This window comes from Lampris incognitus, chromosome 10, assembly GCF_029633865.1.
Source record: "Lampris incognitus isolate fLamInc1 chromosome 10, fLamInc1.hap2, whole genome shotgun sequence".
NCBI lineage: Eukaryota > Metazoa > Chordata > Actinopteri > Lampriformes > Lampridae > Lampris > Lampris incognitus.
Window position 1 is genome coordinate 33527818 of NC_079220.1, and position 19082 is coordinate 33546899.

The 19082-nt window shown below is 45.9% G+C and overlaps 1 protein-coding gene across 1 annotated transcript in view; it reads right to left on the reverse strand.

The window, feature by feature from the left end:
* Window positions 1-9557: 9557 nt before the first annotated feature.
* map3k3 (mitogen-activated protein kinase kinase kinase 3) overlaps window positions 9558-19082 on the reverse strand; it is a 48450-nt gene continuing 38925 nt past the window's right edge. The window contains exons 14-17 of the mRNA XM_056287763.1: window positions 15001-15132; window positions 14451-14580; window positions 14064-14241; window positions 9558-12000 (exon numbers count right to left, since the gene is read on the reverse strand). Of these exons, the coding sequence (XP_056143738.1) occupies window positions 11772-12000; window positions 14064-14241; window positions 14451-14580; window positions 15001-15132 (669 nt within the window). The 3' untranslated portion in view covers window positions 9558-11771. The remainder of the gene's footprint in view (window positions 12001-14063; window positions 14242-14450; window positions 14581-15000; window positions 15133-19082) is intronic.

Here is a 19082-nt window from a genome sequence, read left to right on the forward strand (position 1 = left end):
CTGGTCTTGGTCGACTCATATTCAGGGTGGTTTGAAATCGGTCCACTTAAAAACCTCTCTTCACAAAGTGTGGTCAACAAGCTAAAGCGACACTTTTCAGTCCATGGCGTCCCTGACACTGTCTTTTCAGACAATGGCACCCAGTTCTACAGTCAGACTTTTTGTGAGTTTGCCACAACCTGGGGTTTCCGCCACGCCACCAGCAGTCCTGAATACCCACAAGCAAACGGCCTGGCAGAACAGGCGGTTCGAAGTGCAAAGTGGCTGCTTGAAATTTCAAAGAGAGATGGGACAGATCTACTTCTGAATCTGCTGAACATTCGGAACGTGCCACGAGATATAATCCTGGGCTCTCCCACTCAGCGTCTCCTATCTAGGAGAACACGCACCACCCTACCTGCCAGCCAGCAGCTGGTGGTGCCGTTGTCAAAGGACATTGTAACGGTCCGGGCTCAGCTGTCAAAGAAACGGGGAATGCAGAAAGCGCACTATGACAAGTCAAGCAGACCACTGCCTGCACTGGAACCGTCCCAAATGGTCCGTCTTCAGACTACAAAGGGACATGACAAGATCGGAGTGATCAAAAGGAAGTGCAACGAACCTAGATCTTACATCGTTGAATTGGAAGGAAAGAAATACAGGAGAAACCGACGGCACATTCTGCCAGTATCCGAACCTCAACATATCCTTGACCAAAATGAACACGTTCCATCAGTACTTACCAGAGGGCAAGACAAGGATGGCACTCAAGTGGAACGCATTCCATCAGTACTCACTAGAGAGCCAGACCATGACACTCAAGTGACCACTGAAGAGCCACCACCAGTCGTGGAGCCACCTGGACAACCTATCATGGTTCTACACATATCTTACTGGCAGACGCTATTTTGTTAGTCTTTCTGACCATGTCTCAGACAAACATGTAATTTTCTCAGGTATTCTGCAGGGTTCCATTCTTGGTCCTTTATTGTTCTGCCTGTACCTGCTGCCGCTTGGGGAGATTATCTGTGATCATGGAGGGAATTTCCATTTTTATGCTGATGATACTCAGTTATATTTATCTGTAGGGCCAGATGACCCCAATGATCTTAATTCCTTGATGAATTGTCTGTCTAGTATTAAATAATGGATGAGTGAAAACGTTCTCAAATTGAATAAAGACGAGACAGAAATTCTCATTATAGGCACTAATGCACAGAGAGAAATGATATCAAGTAGAATGGGAAGTCTGGCTGTACAGAATAAGAATGTAGTAAAAAAAACTGGGTGTCATCATTGACTCTGAGTTGGATTTTAAATCACATATCAACAATGTTACAAAGGGTGCCTTTTTTCACCCAAAAAATATTGCTAGAATTAGACCCTACCTCTCACTGGTGGACGCCAAAAAGGTGACGCGTGCTTTTATCTCTTCGCGTCTAGACTATTGCAATGCACTTGTCCAACATGATTGCCACCGGGGATGAATTTCAGCGTCTGCTCGCTGAGTTTCCGGACCTCACAACGCCCATCCTCTCATCAACAGTCACCAAGCATGGAGTGGAACACTACATCACCACTACGGGGCCCCCAGTCTACGCCCGAGCACGGCGCCTCGACCCAGCCAAGCTCACCATCGCCAAGGAGGAGTTTGCCAACATGGAGCGCCTCGGCATCGTGCGCCGCTCCGACAGTCCATGCCCCCCCCCCGCATATGGTCACGAAGGCTAACGGTGGCTGGCGCCCATGTGGTGATTACCGTCGCCTCAACAACGCCACGACGCCAGACCACTATCCTGTCCCGCACATCCAGGACTTCTCCGTGCACTTGGTGGGTGCGGTCATCTTCTCCAAGGTGGACTTCGTGTGCGGATACCACCAGGTGCTGGTCCGCCTGCAGAATGTGCTGAAGACGGCAGTAATCACGCCGTTCAGCCTGTTCGAGTTCCTGAGGATGCCGTTTTGGCTCAAGGGGGCTGCACAGACCTTTCAGCGGCTCATGGACTCTGTGCTGTGAGATATGCCCTTCCTGTTTGTTTACCTGGACGACATTCTCGTGGCCAGTACGTCCGCAGCGGAGCACCTGGTCCACCTCCGGCAGCTGTTTGAACGGCTCAGTCAGCATGGGCTCAGCCAGCATGGGCTCATCGTCAACCCGGCAAAGTGCCAGTTGGGCCTGCCAGCCATTGATTTCCTCGGGCACCGGGTTACAAAGGACGGAGCAACCCCCCTCCCCGACAAGGTGGACGCCATCGCCGGGTTCCCACGCCCGAACACGGTGAAGTCCCTGTGGGAGTTCCTGGGCATGGTGAACTTTTACAACCGGTTCATTCCTCGGGCGGCTCATCTCATGCGCCCCCTGTATGAGGCTCTGAAGGGTAAGGACCCCAAGGGCCCAGTGGACTGGTTGGAAGAGAGAAACCGGGCGTTTGAGGACGCTAAAGCTGCACTGGCTGACACCGCCTTGTTGGCGCACCCATCACCAACTGCCCCAGTAGCACTCACCACGGATGCCTCAGATTACATCGTGGGGGCAGTGTATGAGCAGTGGGTGGGCAGAGCCTGGCAGCCGCTTGCTTTTTTTAGCCACCAGCTGTGCAGCAGTGAGAGGAAATACAGTACCTTCGACCGGGAGCTTCTTGGCCTGTTTCTCGCCAACCGCCGCTTCCGGTTCCTGCTGGAAGGCCGCCGGTTCTCTGTGTTTGTGGACCACAAGCCGCTGACATTTGCCATGGCCAAAGCCATCGAGCCGTGGTCTGGGCGCCAGCAGCGTCAGCTCTCTTACATCTCAGAGTTTACCACTGACATCCGGCACGTTGCTGGCAAGGACAACTTCGTCGCTGACTGCCTGTGCCGGGCGATGTTCAGGGCCGTCCGCTTGGGACTCAACTACGCAGCCATGGCTGCAGACCAGGCTGCTGACACAGAAGTGCAGGCCTACCAGACTGCTGACACTGGGCTGCAGTTGAAGGATGTGGTGTTCGACAACGCCGGGACCACACTTCTCTGTGACATCTCCACGGGTCAGCCCCGGCCCATGGTGCCCACGGGCTGGGTCGGCCTCATCCGGCATGACGCCCACCGTACACCCTGCGGCCCCCCTACGATGGCTCCTTCCATGTCCATGCGGCGGGAGCTAAGAACTTTGTTGTGGATGTCGGTGGTAAGCAGGAGTGGGTTTCGGTGGACCGCCTCAAGCCGGCTCACCTGGACTTGGACAGGCTAGCTCAACTGGCCCAGCCCCCTCAGCGTGGACACCCTCCTGCCCCTACACCCGTCAAGAGGAGCCGTTTTGGCCGCATTATTCTTCCCCCGCCACGTTGATTTTTTTCCCCTCTCTTAGTCATGGTGAATTCTGGGGGGGCGTGTGTAGTGACCTACTTGCAGGTTAGATATTCACCATGCCACACATATCAATAGCTCTGATAACGACGGGCATGGCCAAACATCGGTACACAAAAGAGCCACTCATATCTATGGCTCTGTTAGCGACGGGTGTTGGTAAACATCGGAACACAAAGAGCCATGGATATCTATAGCTCTGATAACGACTCCAAAGAGGATAAATTCTGAGTCTCATCACCAGCCAGTCAGACTAGCTTGGTCTAGTCAGAAAGGCACGAACTGAGGAAGCCTCTTGGATGAGAGGTGAAACGTCTTCACGGATATATTACCAAGTCCACTTGCACTTGATTCGACTCCTTTGGATAACCATGACCTGGATGAATGAGAACATTCACAGACATGCGGGCTAGAGACGGTCCCTATAAGACAGTGGGCGGGGGTTAGCAGGGGGTATTTTGGGTAGATACGAGGCTAAGGTTTTTAGTGTAATGAACTGTGGACTTAAAGAGTTTTTCGGAGGAAATAAACGACCCCACGACTGTGTGGTCAAAAGGAGAGATGGTCTCGTCTCCTTTTTTTCATCCTCCATATTCTACTTATTATTGTTAATCCCAATTAGTCTAAAGATGACAAGCTGATTCACTAGCTGCCGATATGTGAAGATTAAGTAGCCATTCTACTAGCACCAGTACGCATAACACGCGCATAGTGTCTCCCACCTTGTGGCGACCGTAAGCTAGGCTAGGCTAGCTACTGCAGCGTTTTACTGTAGTCCAAGCTAGCAGTTAGCTAAACTAGAACCTCATAAATGAATGACAAATCGTCTTCGGATAATTAAGCTAATCATCGATCTAGCCTGCTAGCACTGATGATAATAACAATACACACAGAGGCTTCTATCATTTTCGCTGCAGACTGATGTTGATATCTCGTCTTTTGTGAATACATCATTTACATGGGTCGTTCTGTCAGCAATCGCCATTTTACTGTTGTTGCTAGTCTGACGTTGTGATGCTAAACTACGGTCAAACTCAACATTTCCTTCCTTAATGATTACCGTTACTATTCACTCGAGTGTACAATTTCATTGCATTTATTGGACTGATAATCATGATAAACCTACCTGTAGAAAAGTAGAGAATACAGAATATTATCAGAGCGCTGTTTCTTTCTGTAGTGGTCTTATCACTCGCATCTTGCACTGACGAAGTTTCTCGAATCACCGATCTACAGATGCTTCGGGAATTCTAGACTCACTGCGCCCTCTGTTGGCCAAGCGTACGTAGATCGTAGTTATCAGTGATAATGTAACGTAGATCATCGATGTAGATCAGTTACCACTAATAATATAATGACACTAATTTCTGTACTTTGACAAGCATGTGTTTTTCCTGTACATTAACAAAACATTAAAATGGGGGGCATCTGTTTACATTAACCAATGTTAAAATGGGGGCCTCTGTTTGCATTAACCAATTTTAACCAAGTGCCGCATACGGACTGAATGTTTCGGAAATTGCGTTTAAGCCTTGCAGTCACTGCAGTGGTTTTGCCAATGAGAACTGAAGCCCCGTCTGTGGCGATGCCGATGAGGTGTTTCCCCCAAAACGCATCATATAATCCCGTGTGGTGCAAGCTCTGTCTCAAGCTGTTGTAAATTGATTCTGCATCTGTGCCTGTGTCAGTTCTGCAATGTCTAAAAATACATTGTCCACATCTCCTTTCCCACTCACATCGCATCTCACGTATGCGATGGTGATTTTTAAATTGATCTCTTAATATTTGAAACAAACTTCTTCCGCATTTGCAGTGCAATATGGCCTACAATTTCAGCACACGGGTGATCTGACTTGTGTACGGTGCCTACTTTTGCGCTTTTGAGCTCTCGAAGCTTCAGCAAAGGAGGGAGCTTAAACCAGCCTTTCCTTGGCCACCATACAGGCGGATCTGAATGAAGTTGCTGTTTCTTCCATTAATTTGGAATTGATCTCGAGTACCTTGTTTGGCAAAATCCCCCTTTGCTTGGTTGCTGCGACTTCAACGGCCCTTTTGTGTGCTATGCCATCACGATGTGTGTAGATTTTTTGCGCAACTGGTTCTGTGCATGGCTGCTTACACCCCCGTTAATCCACTCTCCCGATAAGTGCGTGCCAATTACCTTTCCAGAAAGCAGAGGGGTTTTTGAGTCTCTGCATACTGCGCATCCAAAGATTCCACCCTTAACAAACAGCCATGTGTTACGAGTCTCCCCTTCCATTCCCTCCACTGCTGGCTTATCCAGTTAGGCGGGAGAGAGGGGTAGGTGGGGTTAACGTCATCATCGGCCTCTTCCTCTTTCGATCTGTTGCCCTAATCTCTTTTTTTTCCAACCCCCCCTTTTTTCCCCCTCCCCAATTGTATCTGGCCAATTACCCCGCTCTTTTGAGCCGTCCCGGTCGCTGCTCCACCCCCTTCTGCCGATCCGGGGGGCGCCCCGACCGACCAGAGGAGGCGCTAAGTGCAGCGACCAGTGCAAATACCCACATCCGACTTCCCACCCGCAGACACGGCCAATTGTGTCTGTAGGGACGCCCGACCAAGCCGGGAGTAACACGGGGATTCGACCCGACGATCCGGTGTTGGCAACGGAATAGACCGCTACGCCACCCGGACGCCGTTACCCCCATCTCCAGCTTCTTCTGTCGGCTTGTCCTGCGTTGTCACACCGGGTTTGTGCTGACAGCAATCCCAGCTCTTCGATTGGCTTGAATTTTTGTAGTAAATCCAACATTTGCGACTAAACTCCCTCGTTTTCTTTTTGACATAGCTATCTGTATGCTGACTACAAAACAAACATGAATAAAGGCGATTTGGCGCGCAGACTGAGTGGGAAAGAGCTTATTTGTTGTTTTTTTCTGATTGCGCCGCCACGCTTCAATGGTGATGGCAAGAATTGCATGCATGCCGGTATCTTTATTAATAAAGTGGATTAGTGATCCTCATGTGTGAATCACGCATCAATAATAGCATAATTTCACACGTGATCCATGATGACGAAGACACCGAAAAATAGAAATGCATAGAATATTGTCAATATCTTAGAACCCCCCCCATTTTTTTTTCACAAATCATGTTTTCAGGGGCACTCATAGCTTATTAAGGGCCCCCTGGCCCCCCTGTAGTTCGCACCCTGTCACCACTGCCATGGTAACCTTCAGTGTTCACTTTGTAGAAGCATTTTTCATTTCATGTCAACAGAAAGACACGTAGAGACTGAGACCTCCTTCTCCAAATGCACATTTCTAAAGGTGAAATGGATTTGATGACAAACCAACTTGCCAGGAAAATAAGCATAATAAACTCCAACCCAGTATCACTTCTTTTGAATAGAAGCTTTGCAGTTTAATTAAACAACAAACTCCTCTGTTAATTAAACAACAAATCAGTCCCTCATGACTCATCCATCTTCTATGGTTTTCCAGCAGCACTCACTGAACCAGGGGAAATAAAGGACTTCTTTGTCAGCAGCTCATAAAGTCGTGGGGATGGAAGCCATCGGTACCGGGAGACACTGAACCCAACCATTATGACTTTACAACCAAAGACCTGGCGTGTTTGTTCAAAAGCAACAAGCTGACTTGAATCCTAAGTGGTTTGTGTTAATACAGGTTAACACTGTAAGTCTGTTAGGGATTCACTGAATTAAAAGGCTTCCCTTCTTAAGGATTAATGGCATGGCCACATCATTACGGTAACACTAATTATATTGGGCCCCTGGATTTCTGAGGCCATCACAACTGTTGCCTCAGATCTGGTCACTGAGGTAATTTCTCGCAAAGACAAAATATCCACACACAGAGACAGAGAGAGAGGGGGAAGAGAAAATTGAGGGCACCCATCCCCCCTCCCTTGGCTTTTTTGGAGTCACTTTGAGGGGGGCCAAGTCAAACAGCTGATTCATGTGTCCAACATGACCACACCATTTGCAAAAGGCAGAAAAAAGGAGGACTTTTCCTCTGTAGCAGGCAGAATCTTAATGCTGCGGGAGCAGTCTGATGTCTGGCCAACACAACATGGCTGCCAGCTAGCTTTGACCATGCAACCCTCGCTCTTTGCTTTGTGCTCTGCCCATTACACCCAGAGTCCCTGGCAACAACTCAACAGGTCTGCGCTGTGCTTCTTAGACATGAATGTCAATGTCCACACACAGAATAGTTCATCTAGGCCAACCAGTTGGAAAACACAAACCCCACTCCACCACCCATCACTAGATCAAATGCACCTCAACAGTACTGCTTGTTTGCTCCCCCGGTTAGCTCAACATGTGTAGGCTCAATCCTGCTACTTAACCTCAGGCCTCACATGAAGGTCTGCTTTGCAGACAAGCTTCCTTTTATTCCTGGACAGCCTGTTTACAAGAGAACTCACCGAGGCATTAGTGCATGACTACAACTCTATGGCCACTCCTGGTTTCTAGTGCTCCCCGCTGGGTGCTCTGCACATGGCATACATTCCTGATGATTTAGATTACTAACCACAGGCAAACCTGGGCCCCAGAATCTCCACATTACACAGGCCTGAACTTTAAGACACTAAAGCTATAACCAGAGAAGTCGTGTGCCAGCATTGGTCCTGACATGGCAAAGTCTCATGTAAATGTGCTGTAATTGACAGCATGGAGCTTAACTGGAGCAGACAAACAGGCTATATGACTCAGCAGCACTGAGTCCAAACAGTGCCGTCACAAAGGGGCCCGGTAGAGAGCCAGTTTAGGCTCGGCCCCGTAGTCTGCCTGTCAGCAGTAATGCTGGGGGTCCAGCGGCCTAAAAACACACCTGCAGACAGAGCTGAATACATACCAAACAGATCCAATCACATACCAGCCACATATCTCAAAACCCAAACCAAGAGTGTTATTACACCATCAAAACAGAGCAGGAAAATATGTAGATAGACAGCAATTACCAAGTTCGAGAACAGCAAATAAGACAGAATAAAGCCAAGCGTAACTTGGTAAACATTCACTGGCTCACCTGTCTCTTAATGAGGTTGTCAAAATGGGATGAACATTCAAGACATTTACTGTTATTTACGTCATATATTATGAGACGGCATGAACAAAGATTTATCACTGAGACACATTAAGTCTGAATGATTAAAAGGATAAAATTTGCTAAAACATTAAAACAAAACTGTTTAGGGGAAAAATATATCGTCAACATTACTGTATAAACTGAACAGCCATGTAGTTGTGTTGTCAACCCCGCATATGCTTCATGCACCCAAGTGGGTGGGGGCAGGAAGATGAAGACATGCGTCAAAACGACCAATGTGGTCATTTTGACAGTTTTGGATTTTCAAAGTTTAATAACTCTGTGGGAAAAAAAAGTTATAGACCTGCTACTCCCTGAATGCTCCTGAAACTGCATATATTTGCATTAAATCAATTGCACACACAAAAAAGAAAAAAGAAAAAAGTAAGATCTACCTAAAACGACCATGGGCCATGGTTGTTCTAGTAGTTTTTCAGTTCTGGTCATTGTTTGAGACTGTTATATTTATTTTCAGTTCTTTTTTACGTTTCATGTTTTATAGGCCTTGTTAGATTAGCAATATGTGTTTTCCATTTTGTTTTTCAGGTAATATTTTCACTTTTTCAATGTTGCTATTCATGTTCAGCCATGTCTCTCTGAAGTTTAAATTGTTTAAAAACAGCATTATAGTTGTTAAAATGTTAATTTTGGTGTCAACTGTTTCCCAACAGACATGCTAACATATGCAATGCATTAATGTCTCAACTGGGTATTTATCTTGACAGAATATAGTTTAAAAACCGGCAGTCATTTTGACCGTGCATGGTCGTTTTAGGTAGGAGGGAAATCCCGGTCATTCTAGTGTTAAAAGCCTATATGTCATCTTTCTTTGACACACATCAACTGGAAAATTAGACCCTTTTTCCGCATCAGGCTTCACCCTGTCACATCCACACATATATTGGTACAGATCTTTCCCTCCTGTTTCTGTCTCAGTGAAGGGACGGAGGAGGGGCTGGGAGACAAACGGCCGGGGGGGGGCAGCTCCTTACTTCCAACAATGGGCTCTTTCTATTGAGTCTTTTTATTGACTGGACTTGTGGAGCGCGGGGCAGCGAGCAGCTCTGATACCCAGACAAGACGGGCCTGAAACCAAGATGGACGCCTTGCAGAGCTTTCCTCCTCCTCCACATTCACATAAGTCAACAAAAACCACATAGATACAAGAGAACATAAACATTTATTTGTTTTTTGAAAGAAAACATTATTTTATATATATATATATTATATATATATATAAAACACTGTCTTTTAACATACTCTTCTTGCTGTAAAATAATTTTGATACACTAGACTTTGCACTGCAAGTCCTGTCATGATACAGAATCAAATTTACATACACACAAATTTTATATATATATAGTTGTGTATAAACAACTAGCACATATTCATTTACTTATCCCAGGGTTCCCAAAGAGCTATGACCACTTTTCTCATGATGCTGAACTGGTTTTAGCTGCCTTTAGCCAATAGTGACCATGTGAGAATGATGCGTTAAGAGTTGAGCCCTAAGCAAGGTGTTTGCTCAGAGTGGCCTTTGTACAGACAATCATTCAGTACTGGTCCTGTGAACCCTGAGCTAAACAAAGTCGTCTGGCTGGGTGGAGGCGGACTCTAGCATCTAGCACTGGGTCCAATCCTGCTCCTCTTTTTCTCTTTTGTTCCTCTTTTTCTCGCTCTCTCTCTCTTACAAGCACACACCAGTTAGAGAACACTGACATCTCAATGATTAAATGCTCTTCACATAAAAGCAATCATCTGTATATCCAATTTTTTTTCAGTTTTCCAGCCATTACCTAGGTAATCTCCGCCTTCAACAATAATAACTGTGTCATCCACAAGAGCTTGGAGAAGTCTGTGAAGTTTAACTATGCGGTATTGCCAATTGATGTAAAGTTTTCAATGGGTAAGGTATCTGTCACGCAGTCAAATAATTCAAATGAAGAGCTCAGAATTTGGGATCGTTTCTGGCACTGGAACGAGGACTAGGCAGCCAGAAATCGTTTTCCACCCAATTTTTTCACTCATAAACCCCAATTTTGTATTCTCTGCAAAACCAGTTGCTTTCAATTAATCACTTTTAACAACATGTCCCAAAAGTATCATTAGATTGGACATGGTCTGTATATAAAAAATATAATTTTAAATATATATTTGCTTATAAAATCAAACTGAACTGACACAGGGATATAAATAAAAGTGAAAGAATTTTCACATGAAAGTAAAATAAAAGAAATTTGGTAAGGAGGACAAAACCAACAACATTCATTTTACATAAAAGTGCATCTAACTAATACAGATCTTCAACCAAACACCTCTTGGGCAGGGATGTTTGGCACGGACACACATGAATGATACATACTGTCAGGTAAATGCAATGTCTTTTAAATCAAGGCCTCTGGGTTTTGTTTTGCAACTGGAAGTAAAAAACTGAGGCAACACTGGACTTAAAATCCTGTAGTCAATTCTCTTTGGCACATTCTATGATGAGAACACATTTGCTGCTGAGGTACTCTGCAGAAGAAGGTAGGTCGGTAGAAGAATCGGACACGCTGCTGTAAATGTAGCATGAGGCTGTGGGCCGGGTTATTCACAAAAGATCCGAAAAAGGGATCTTTGGCAGAGAGAAACTTGAGGATGGATATCAGCAATGTCAATAAAGGCACAAAAGGCAGAATCGGTTCTGATTAACCGTGTTTGTTGTGTAGCGGACACATTCGTGCACGCCAGCCACGCCATGGGGGCAACAGTTCTGCTGTGGGTCGGCTGGAGTTTTAAGAAACTGCCCTGCTAAATGTGTGAGAGTCATGTCAAATACTTCAGGTCTACAAGGATGTCTCCTAGCAGCCAGCTGAGGAAATGTAAACACAGTAGCTGGCTACTTAAGCATGTTTAGAAGAAACATTTGGCACATGACCTCTGTATGTAAGTAACTTTGGAGTGCACTGTTTAAAAGTGTGTATGAATATGTCGGTGTGTGTGTGTGTGTGTGTGTGTGTGTGTGTGTGGGTGGGTGGGGGCCAGGTTCACACAAAGATCACCAAACCTTAAGCAACTTGATGATGTGTATTTTACTGCCCTCTGGTGGTGAATCCTGTGAGGGCATATACTGTGGTAGGTTGTGAAGGCAACACACACTGACTGAGACTGTCAATAGTAATAACAGATCTGGTCTGTAAAACTGCAAATGAAAACTGTGAAGAGTCTGCACAGACTGGATAGGTTCAAGGTAAAGACTTGTCTAGACAGCCTGCTCCATGGTTCAGTGGGCTCTGCTTTTTTGAGACGTAGGGCCATACAGCTTCCTAAGGAGTCTGCATTTTACCAACAACATGGAGCCATACCACGGTTTAGGATCATAGACCCTGGGCGCACTCAGCACAGGATCTGGGAGAAGGGATGTCTGAGGAGCTCCTCAGCGCTTGGTCTGTGTTTGGCCTCCACAAAGATGCAGCGAATGAAGTCGCGTGTGTGGTCAGAGACATACAAGGGAAGCGGGGGGTTGGTGGGCTGGGTGGCGATCTTAAATATGGCTGCCATGGCCTCGTATTCAGCCCAGGGAGGCTTCTCCGTCAACATCTCCACCACTGTGCAGCCAAGGCTCCTGCACCACACAAAAACAGACATCATTAGTTTTGCTTCAGCAACTATAAAACCCATCACACTTGTTCAATCTGTATTTGACTTTCTGAAGCAGTTGAAGAAATGCCATAACTAATGAATCCTCACTTTAGGCTCACTACAAGCAGGAACTGTGTACTCAGCCCCAGTTCCTGCAGAATGTTTGGATGGAAACGTTTGCCTTATTTCCTTCCCAAATTGTTGACAATTAACTTTGCTATTTCAGGCCACCGTGGGCCTTCTTACTTCTAAACACAGAAAGACAGGGGGACTTAAGCTTGTTTTATGGTCGTCTGTGGTGATCACGTAATGGCCACGTAAGAACCACGCCGTTGCTTGGACGCCGTCATGAGACCGTGATGGTTCTGCGTGAGGTTTATGTGTCGAGATGCAATTCAATGCAATTAAAAATTCGATGAGGTGGCCAAGTGTTTGATATGCGGTCCCATCCAGGAGAGCATATGGTAAATTAGAGGGACTTTCTTGCCGCCTGCATCACCGCTGCTTGTCGCCATTGATTTTTTCACACGTGCGAACCGGTCCCTCAGATTCTTCCACTTCAGCTTGCATTCATCGACCGACAATCCAGTGTTCCGAGAGATCTGCTCCCACAAGTTGGTGGACATCTGATGGTCCTTATAATTTCTCGCGGACACCTCGTATAGGTTCGCGTGCTTGCGAACTTCCTCCGCCAGACGCTCTTCCAAGTTGTTCATTCTACACTCTGGATTCTATCGACTTGATAGCTGAATGAAAGAATGTGCTACAAATGCAGAAGATAACTCTACACTGAATACAACTCAAACAATGTGCTACAAAACCAACCAGCTGACTCGAAGACGTTTAAAAATGGCGGTGTTTCTCGAGCAGAAACCGGAAAAGCAGCCTCCAGCGGATGTGGTTAGTGGACCAATCACAACCAATGCTGCTGCGCTCGGGCTACGTCGCCTCGACGTGCGTCTAGGATTTCGGGGAGGCACACGTCAGGCCCTTGCGGTGGACGTAAGTGGACGTAAGGGGGGGCCGCAAGGACGTAATGGGTAAACGCTCGGGTATAAATTGCCACGACGTAATAGTATAAATCCCGCATTAGGATTTGGGCTTTAAAAGCACTCCTGTAGAGCTTTACCCACAACTGAAGCTCCTGGCCAGCTCCATGGGGGGGAGTGGGAGCTCAGAACATTCCAGCCTCTGGTACATGCTGTCTGGATGGCCTCTGGCCAATCCACTTCCCTCTCCTGATGGGTCACTACCCATTTAGACCACACAGGGGAATTCTTCGCCAGCAGGTGGGTTCATCCTGCTGCTAGGCTCTGCATGTTTTTGTTGTAATTTTCTTCAAGGGACTGGGTTAAAAGTAGCATTTTCCATCCTTGGTAAAGCTGCCCTTCTCTTTCATAGGCTGCATTCCCTCTTTCAAATTACCGTCATCCAGCCAAGAATCTTAAAAGCAGGGAACTTATTCAAAGAATGAACCTTCTTACAAGGACAAAATGACAAATCCTGGTGGTTTGGGAAACTACCCACAATAATCTTGTCGTAAGAGGACAGTGGCGATTTTACCACGGACCTTATTTCAAGGCATGTAAATGTTCATTGTTATATGAAACACCCTGTAATTCAGGACAACCTGACTGCATATCAGTCATGTTTCTTCCAACACATTTCTCAGGGGCAGAAAACCTTGCCACAATATACTACACAACCTGTCCACATACTATGAAGAGATTATGAAAAGAAACATGTATTAACACACTGATGAACGACATATTCCTGTTAAGATATTTATTGAGAGTGCCATATTCTCAACAGTGAACACATAATGGAGACCCACTAATTTTTCTTTCATGGCGAAGCTAGATTCTCTTTCTGCAGTCTGCCTACAATAGGCGTATTACTTCAGACATTTCCTCACTTCCTCTGATTTCTTCACTTAAAGGCTCGACTTTATGCGTGCTACCCACGTCCTGTTTGCTTCATGTGAGCAACCCACAAGTCAAAATACATTGCAATTTTAAATTGGCATAATGAAGGCTTAAGTCTTACCAGACGTCAGCCTTCCTGCCGTAGCCCTCTCCACTGATCACCTCTGGGCTCATCCAGTAGGGAGTGCCAGTCACAGATCGGATGCCAGTGCCAGACATGCAGATGGTCTGAAGCCTCTTACTGGCGCCAAAATCTCCCAGCTTGACATTGCCCACCGAGTCCCGCAGAATGTTGGCACCTGAGCCCAAAAATAGTCAGAGAACATGTAAATACTACATCCAACCAATCACCTTCCGCGTGCCGTGAAACACAAACACCTATATATCAAGCCTCAGTCTAAACATTTATCTAGTATATGGGCATGTTTATGCAGCACCTTAACAACGTATTAACTGGTTGTACCAGTGTATTAAGGCCTTGCACGTTTGGTGTTGTACATGGAGCTACCTTTGATATCCCTGTGAACGATCATGTTGCTGTGTAGATATGACATGCCCTCCAGGATCTGTCTGGTATACTTCCGGGTCACATTTTCTGTCAGCGCTCCGTAGGCCTTCAGCTGGTCTTTGACTGAACCCTAAGAGAAAGGAAGCACGTTAGTGTGGAAGCCCTGCCAAAACAAGGCACCTGTGAGGACCACAGTACTGCACTAAAATCAAGTATGTATGCATGCTTTGGTTATACAAGAAACCCAGTAATTTGGAAAGTCATGTAGAGGCAGAGTAAATTCAATCACATTTCATTGTAGCCAGAAATGATGAACACTAGCTTGAGCTGCCATAAGTTATGTTCCACATTAAGCAGTTATATGAGCAATAAAAAAGTTGAAGATCTGTTTCTATATGGCTGTCAGTATGACAGCCATATAGACAAAGACTTGGACATGTGTGTGTTTTTTTCCTAATGGAATATCTTAGGAGGCCTGGCTTTGCTTGGCATCTGAGAAAAATCCAAGTGTTAAACTGGGTCTTGATATTTGAACTCAGCTTGGACTCACCCCCGGCATGTACTCCATGAAGATGGTGAGGGTCTTCTCGTTGTGGTCCCTCAGGCAGCCGTAATACTGAACGATGCGCTCATGATGGAGATTCTTTAGCAGCTGTATTTCACATTCCAAAGCACTCACTTCCTGCAGACACAAATCAAGATACTGGGAGTTAAGGCCACAAATATCTAAAGAAAATCCACACAGCTTGGAAAGGAAAAGGATGACTGGTATGTCAAACAGAAGGTCACTTCTTGGATTAGCAGTTTACATTTGTGAGTGAAGATGGTGGTTTTTTTTTTTTTTTTTTGGAGGGTATATAACAGAGCCCCACAGGCTTAAGATGGATTCTCCTTGCTAAAAAAAAAAAACAACAAAAACCCATAACCATATACACAATAACAGCAGTGACAAATGGCTGCAGGAACATTCTGAGGGAGCCTCTGGCTCAAAGTGGGACCCAAAAACGGGATATCATGACACCCAACTGTTAAGTTCCTCAAAATCCGCTCCTGTGTTTACCTCAGAGGATATGGCCACAGAGGTCATGTCACAGGGCAAAAGGAAAAGACCTAGAGAGAGAGGAAGAGAGAGACAGCGAGAAGACTAAAGAGAGAGCGATGGAAAAGGGGAGGGGAGAGACACAAAGTGGTCCCAAAGCTCAGACACAAAAGCTTGCTTAAAGGATAGAAACAACAACCGATTCACATCCGCTACAGGCTGGGGAGAGAGGAGAGGAGACAGAGGAGGTGGGGGGAGAGGGCTTTGAGGGGTGATTGGAGGCCAAATCAATGCTAACCCCGTCTTCCCGCCCCTATCACCCCCGCCTCCACTCCAACAACAGTCAACACAGATACAGGAAGTGACAGTGCATGTTTTCTCAGTGGCAGACAGGAAAAGACATTAAACTGTGGGATAGGGGTGGGCTAGGGGGTGTCCCTTCAGATGTTGTCCTCTTCTTCAGTTAATTTATTCTTCAAGAGAAGCGTTTCATTTTTCAGTGATTGTAATTCATTGTCAGTGATCAATTGGAAATATGTGACTTGAGCCCTGACCTCAGTTAACCTTATTAAAAAGAGCTGAGTTTAAGCAGTTTTATTCTTTAATCCAGTACACACACACACACACACACACACACACACACACACACACACACACACACACACACACACAATACATTTGACAAATACAGCAGATTTTTATAAAATGGGGCCAGATTGACAAACCCACAAATTATTCAACTTTGCAATACCAGAAAACTAATTGACATTTTACATTAACATATTATTAAAGTGGTTATCCTTCATTTCTTCAGTTTTTGGTGAAGTTGGCATCATCTGGTGGTCACAAATGTTCATTTCCATACCAGAAATCCCAGAGTTCAATTCTTTAAATAAATGTAATCTTGAATGCGCAGAAAATGTTAAAGTCCAGGTCCCAATTTTTGAAGGTCTCAGATTTTGGTGTAAAACCAAAATATAATCCAGCCGCAGTTCGCATATTTTGGAGAAATTAGACTGATCGACAATATTGAGCAAAATATCAGGCCACCAAACATTTATTACTTAAATGTCACATCATGCTTAGCTAAGCTGAACTCAGCCACTGAGGATGCACAAGCCAGTGCATTCTTAATGCCGGTCCCAAGCCTGGATAAATGGAGAGGGTTGCGTCAGGAAGGGCATCTGGCATAAAACCTTTGTCGAATCAAATATGCGGCTCATACATCAGATTTCCATGCTGGATCGGTCGAGGCCCGGGTTACCAATGATCGCTACCAGTACTGTTGGCCAGCAGGGTGCCCGTGAAAACTATGGTATTGTTGAGCGAAGGAGAGGGGGAAGGCATGTCCAGAGGCAGTGGGAGAGGAGGAAGGGTAGGAGTGTGGAGGTGAGAGTTGGAACTTTGAATGTTGGCACTATGACTGGTAAAGGGAGAGACCTTGCTGATATGTCAGAGAGAAGGAAGGTAGATATACTGTGTGTGCAAGAGACCAGGTGGAAGGGGAGTAAGGTTAGGAGCATCGGAGGAGGGTTCAAACTCTTCTACGGATGGGAGGAGAAATAATTCTGAAGGAAGAGTATGTCAAGAGTGTGTTGGAGGTGAAGACAGTGTGGGACAGAGTGATGAGTATGAAGCTGGAAATTGAAGGTGTGATGATGAATGTTATCAGTGCATATGCTCCGCAAGTTGTGTGTGAGATGGAAAAGAAAGAAGAATTCTGGAGTGAGTTGGATGAAGTGGTGGAGAGTGTACCCAAGGAACAAAGACTCGTGATTAGAGTGGACTTAAATGGGCATGTTGATGAAGGAAACAGAGGTGATGAGGAGGTGATGGGTAGGTATGGTGTCAAGGAGAGGAATGGATTTTGCAAAAGGATTGAAAAGGCTGTGATGAATACATATTTCAAGAAAAAGGAGGAAAGCATTGTGACGTAAAAGATTGGATGAAGGTTCACACAGGTGGACTATATCGTATGCAGCAGTGCGATCTGGAGGAGATTGGAGACTTCAAGGTGGTGACAGGGGAGAACATAGCTAGGCAGCATCAGATAGTGGTATGTAGGATGACTTTGGAGATCAAGAAGAGGAAGAGAATAAAGGCAGATCCAAGGGTCAAATGGTAGAAGTTGAAGTAGGAAGACTGTTGTGTGGAGTTCAGGGAGGAGTTAAGACAGGCACCAGGTGATAGTGAAGAGTTGCTGGATGGCTGGGAACCCACTGCAGAAATAGTGAGGGAGACAGCTAGGAAGGTACTTGGTGTGTCATCTGGACAGAGGAAGGAAGACAAGGAGACTTGGTGGTGGAATGAGGAAGTACAATAAAGTATACGGAGGAAGAGGTTGGCGAAGAAGAAGTGGGATAGTCAGAGATCAATAAAGTACACAGAAGTACAAGGAGATGCGGCATAAGTCGAAAAGAGAGGTGGCGAAGGCAAAGGAAAAGGCGTATGGTGAGTAGTATGAGAGGTTAGCGACTAAGGAAGGAGAAAAGGCCTTGTATCTATTGGCTAGACAGGGACTGAGCTGGGAAGGATGGGCAGCAGTTTGGGTGATGAAGGATAGCGATGGAAATGTGCTGACAAGCGAGGAGAGTGTGCTGATAAGGTGAAAGGAGTACTTTGAGGGGCTGATGAATGAAGAAAACGAGAGCAGGTTGGATGATGTGGGAATAGTGAATCAGGAAGTGCTGTGGATTAGCAAGGAGGAAGTGAGGGCAGCTATGAAGAGGATGAAGAGTGGAAAAGTGGTTGGTTCAGATGACATACCTGTGGAGGCATGGAGATGTTTAGGGGAGATCACAGTGGAGTTTTAACTTGATTGTTTAACACAATCTTGAAAAGTGAAAGGATGCCTGAGGAGTGGAGAAGAAGTGTACTGGTACTGATTTTCAAGAATAAGGGTGATGTGCAGAACTGTAGCAACCACAGAGGTATAAAGTTGAGCAGCCACAGCATGAAGATATGAGAAAGAGTAATAGAAGCTAGGTTAAGAGGAGAGGTGATGACTAGCGAGCAGCAGTATGGTTTCATGCCACGAAAGAGTACTACAGACATTTGCTCTGAGAATGTTGATGGAGAAGTATAGAGAAGGTCAGAAGGAGTTAAACTGTGTTTTTCTGTGGATTTAGGGAAAGCATATGACAGGGTGCCAAGACAGGAGGTGTGGTATTGTATGAGGAAGTTGGGAGTGGCAGAGAAGTATGTAGGAGTGGTGCAAGATATGTATGAGGGCAGTTTGACAGTGGTGAGGTGTGTGGTAGGAGTGACAGATGGGTTCAAGGTGGAGGTGGGATTGCATCAAGGATTGGCCCTGAGCCCTTCTTGTTTGCAATGGTGATGGACAGTTGACGGATGAGATCAGGGTGGAGTCTCCGTGGACTATGTTGTTCATGGATGACATTGTGAACTGTAGTGAGCATAGGGAACAGTTTGAGGAGGTGGAGGTATGCACTGGAGAGAAGAGGAATGAAAGTCAGTAGGAGCAAGACGGAATATATATATATGTGTGAATGAGAGGGAGGACAGTGGAATGGTGAGGATGCCAGGAGTAGAGGTGGCGAAGGTGGATGAGTTTAAATACTTGGGGTCAACTA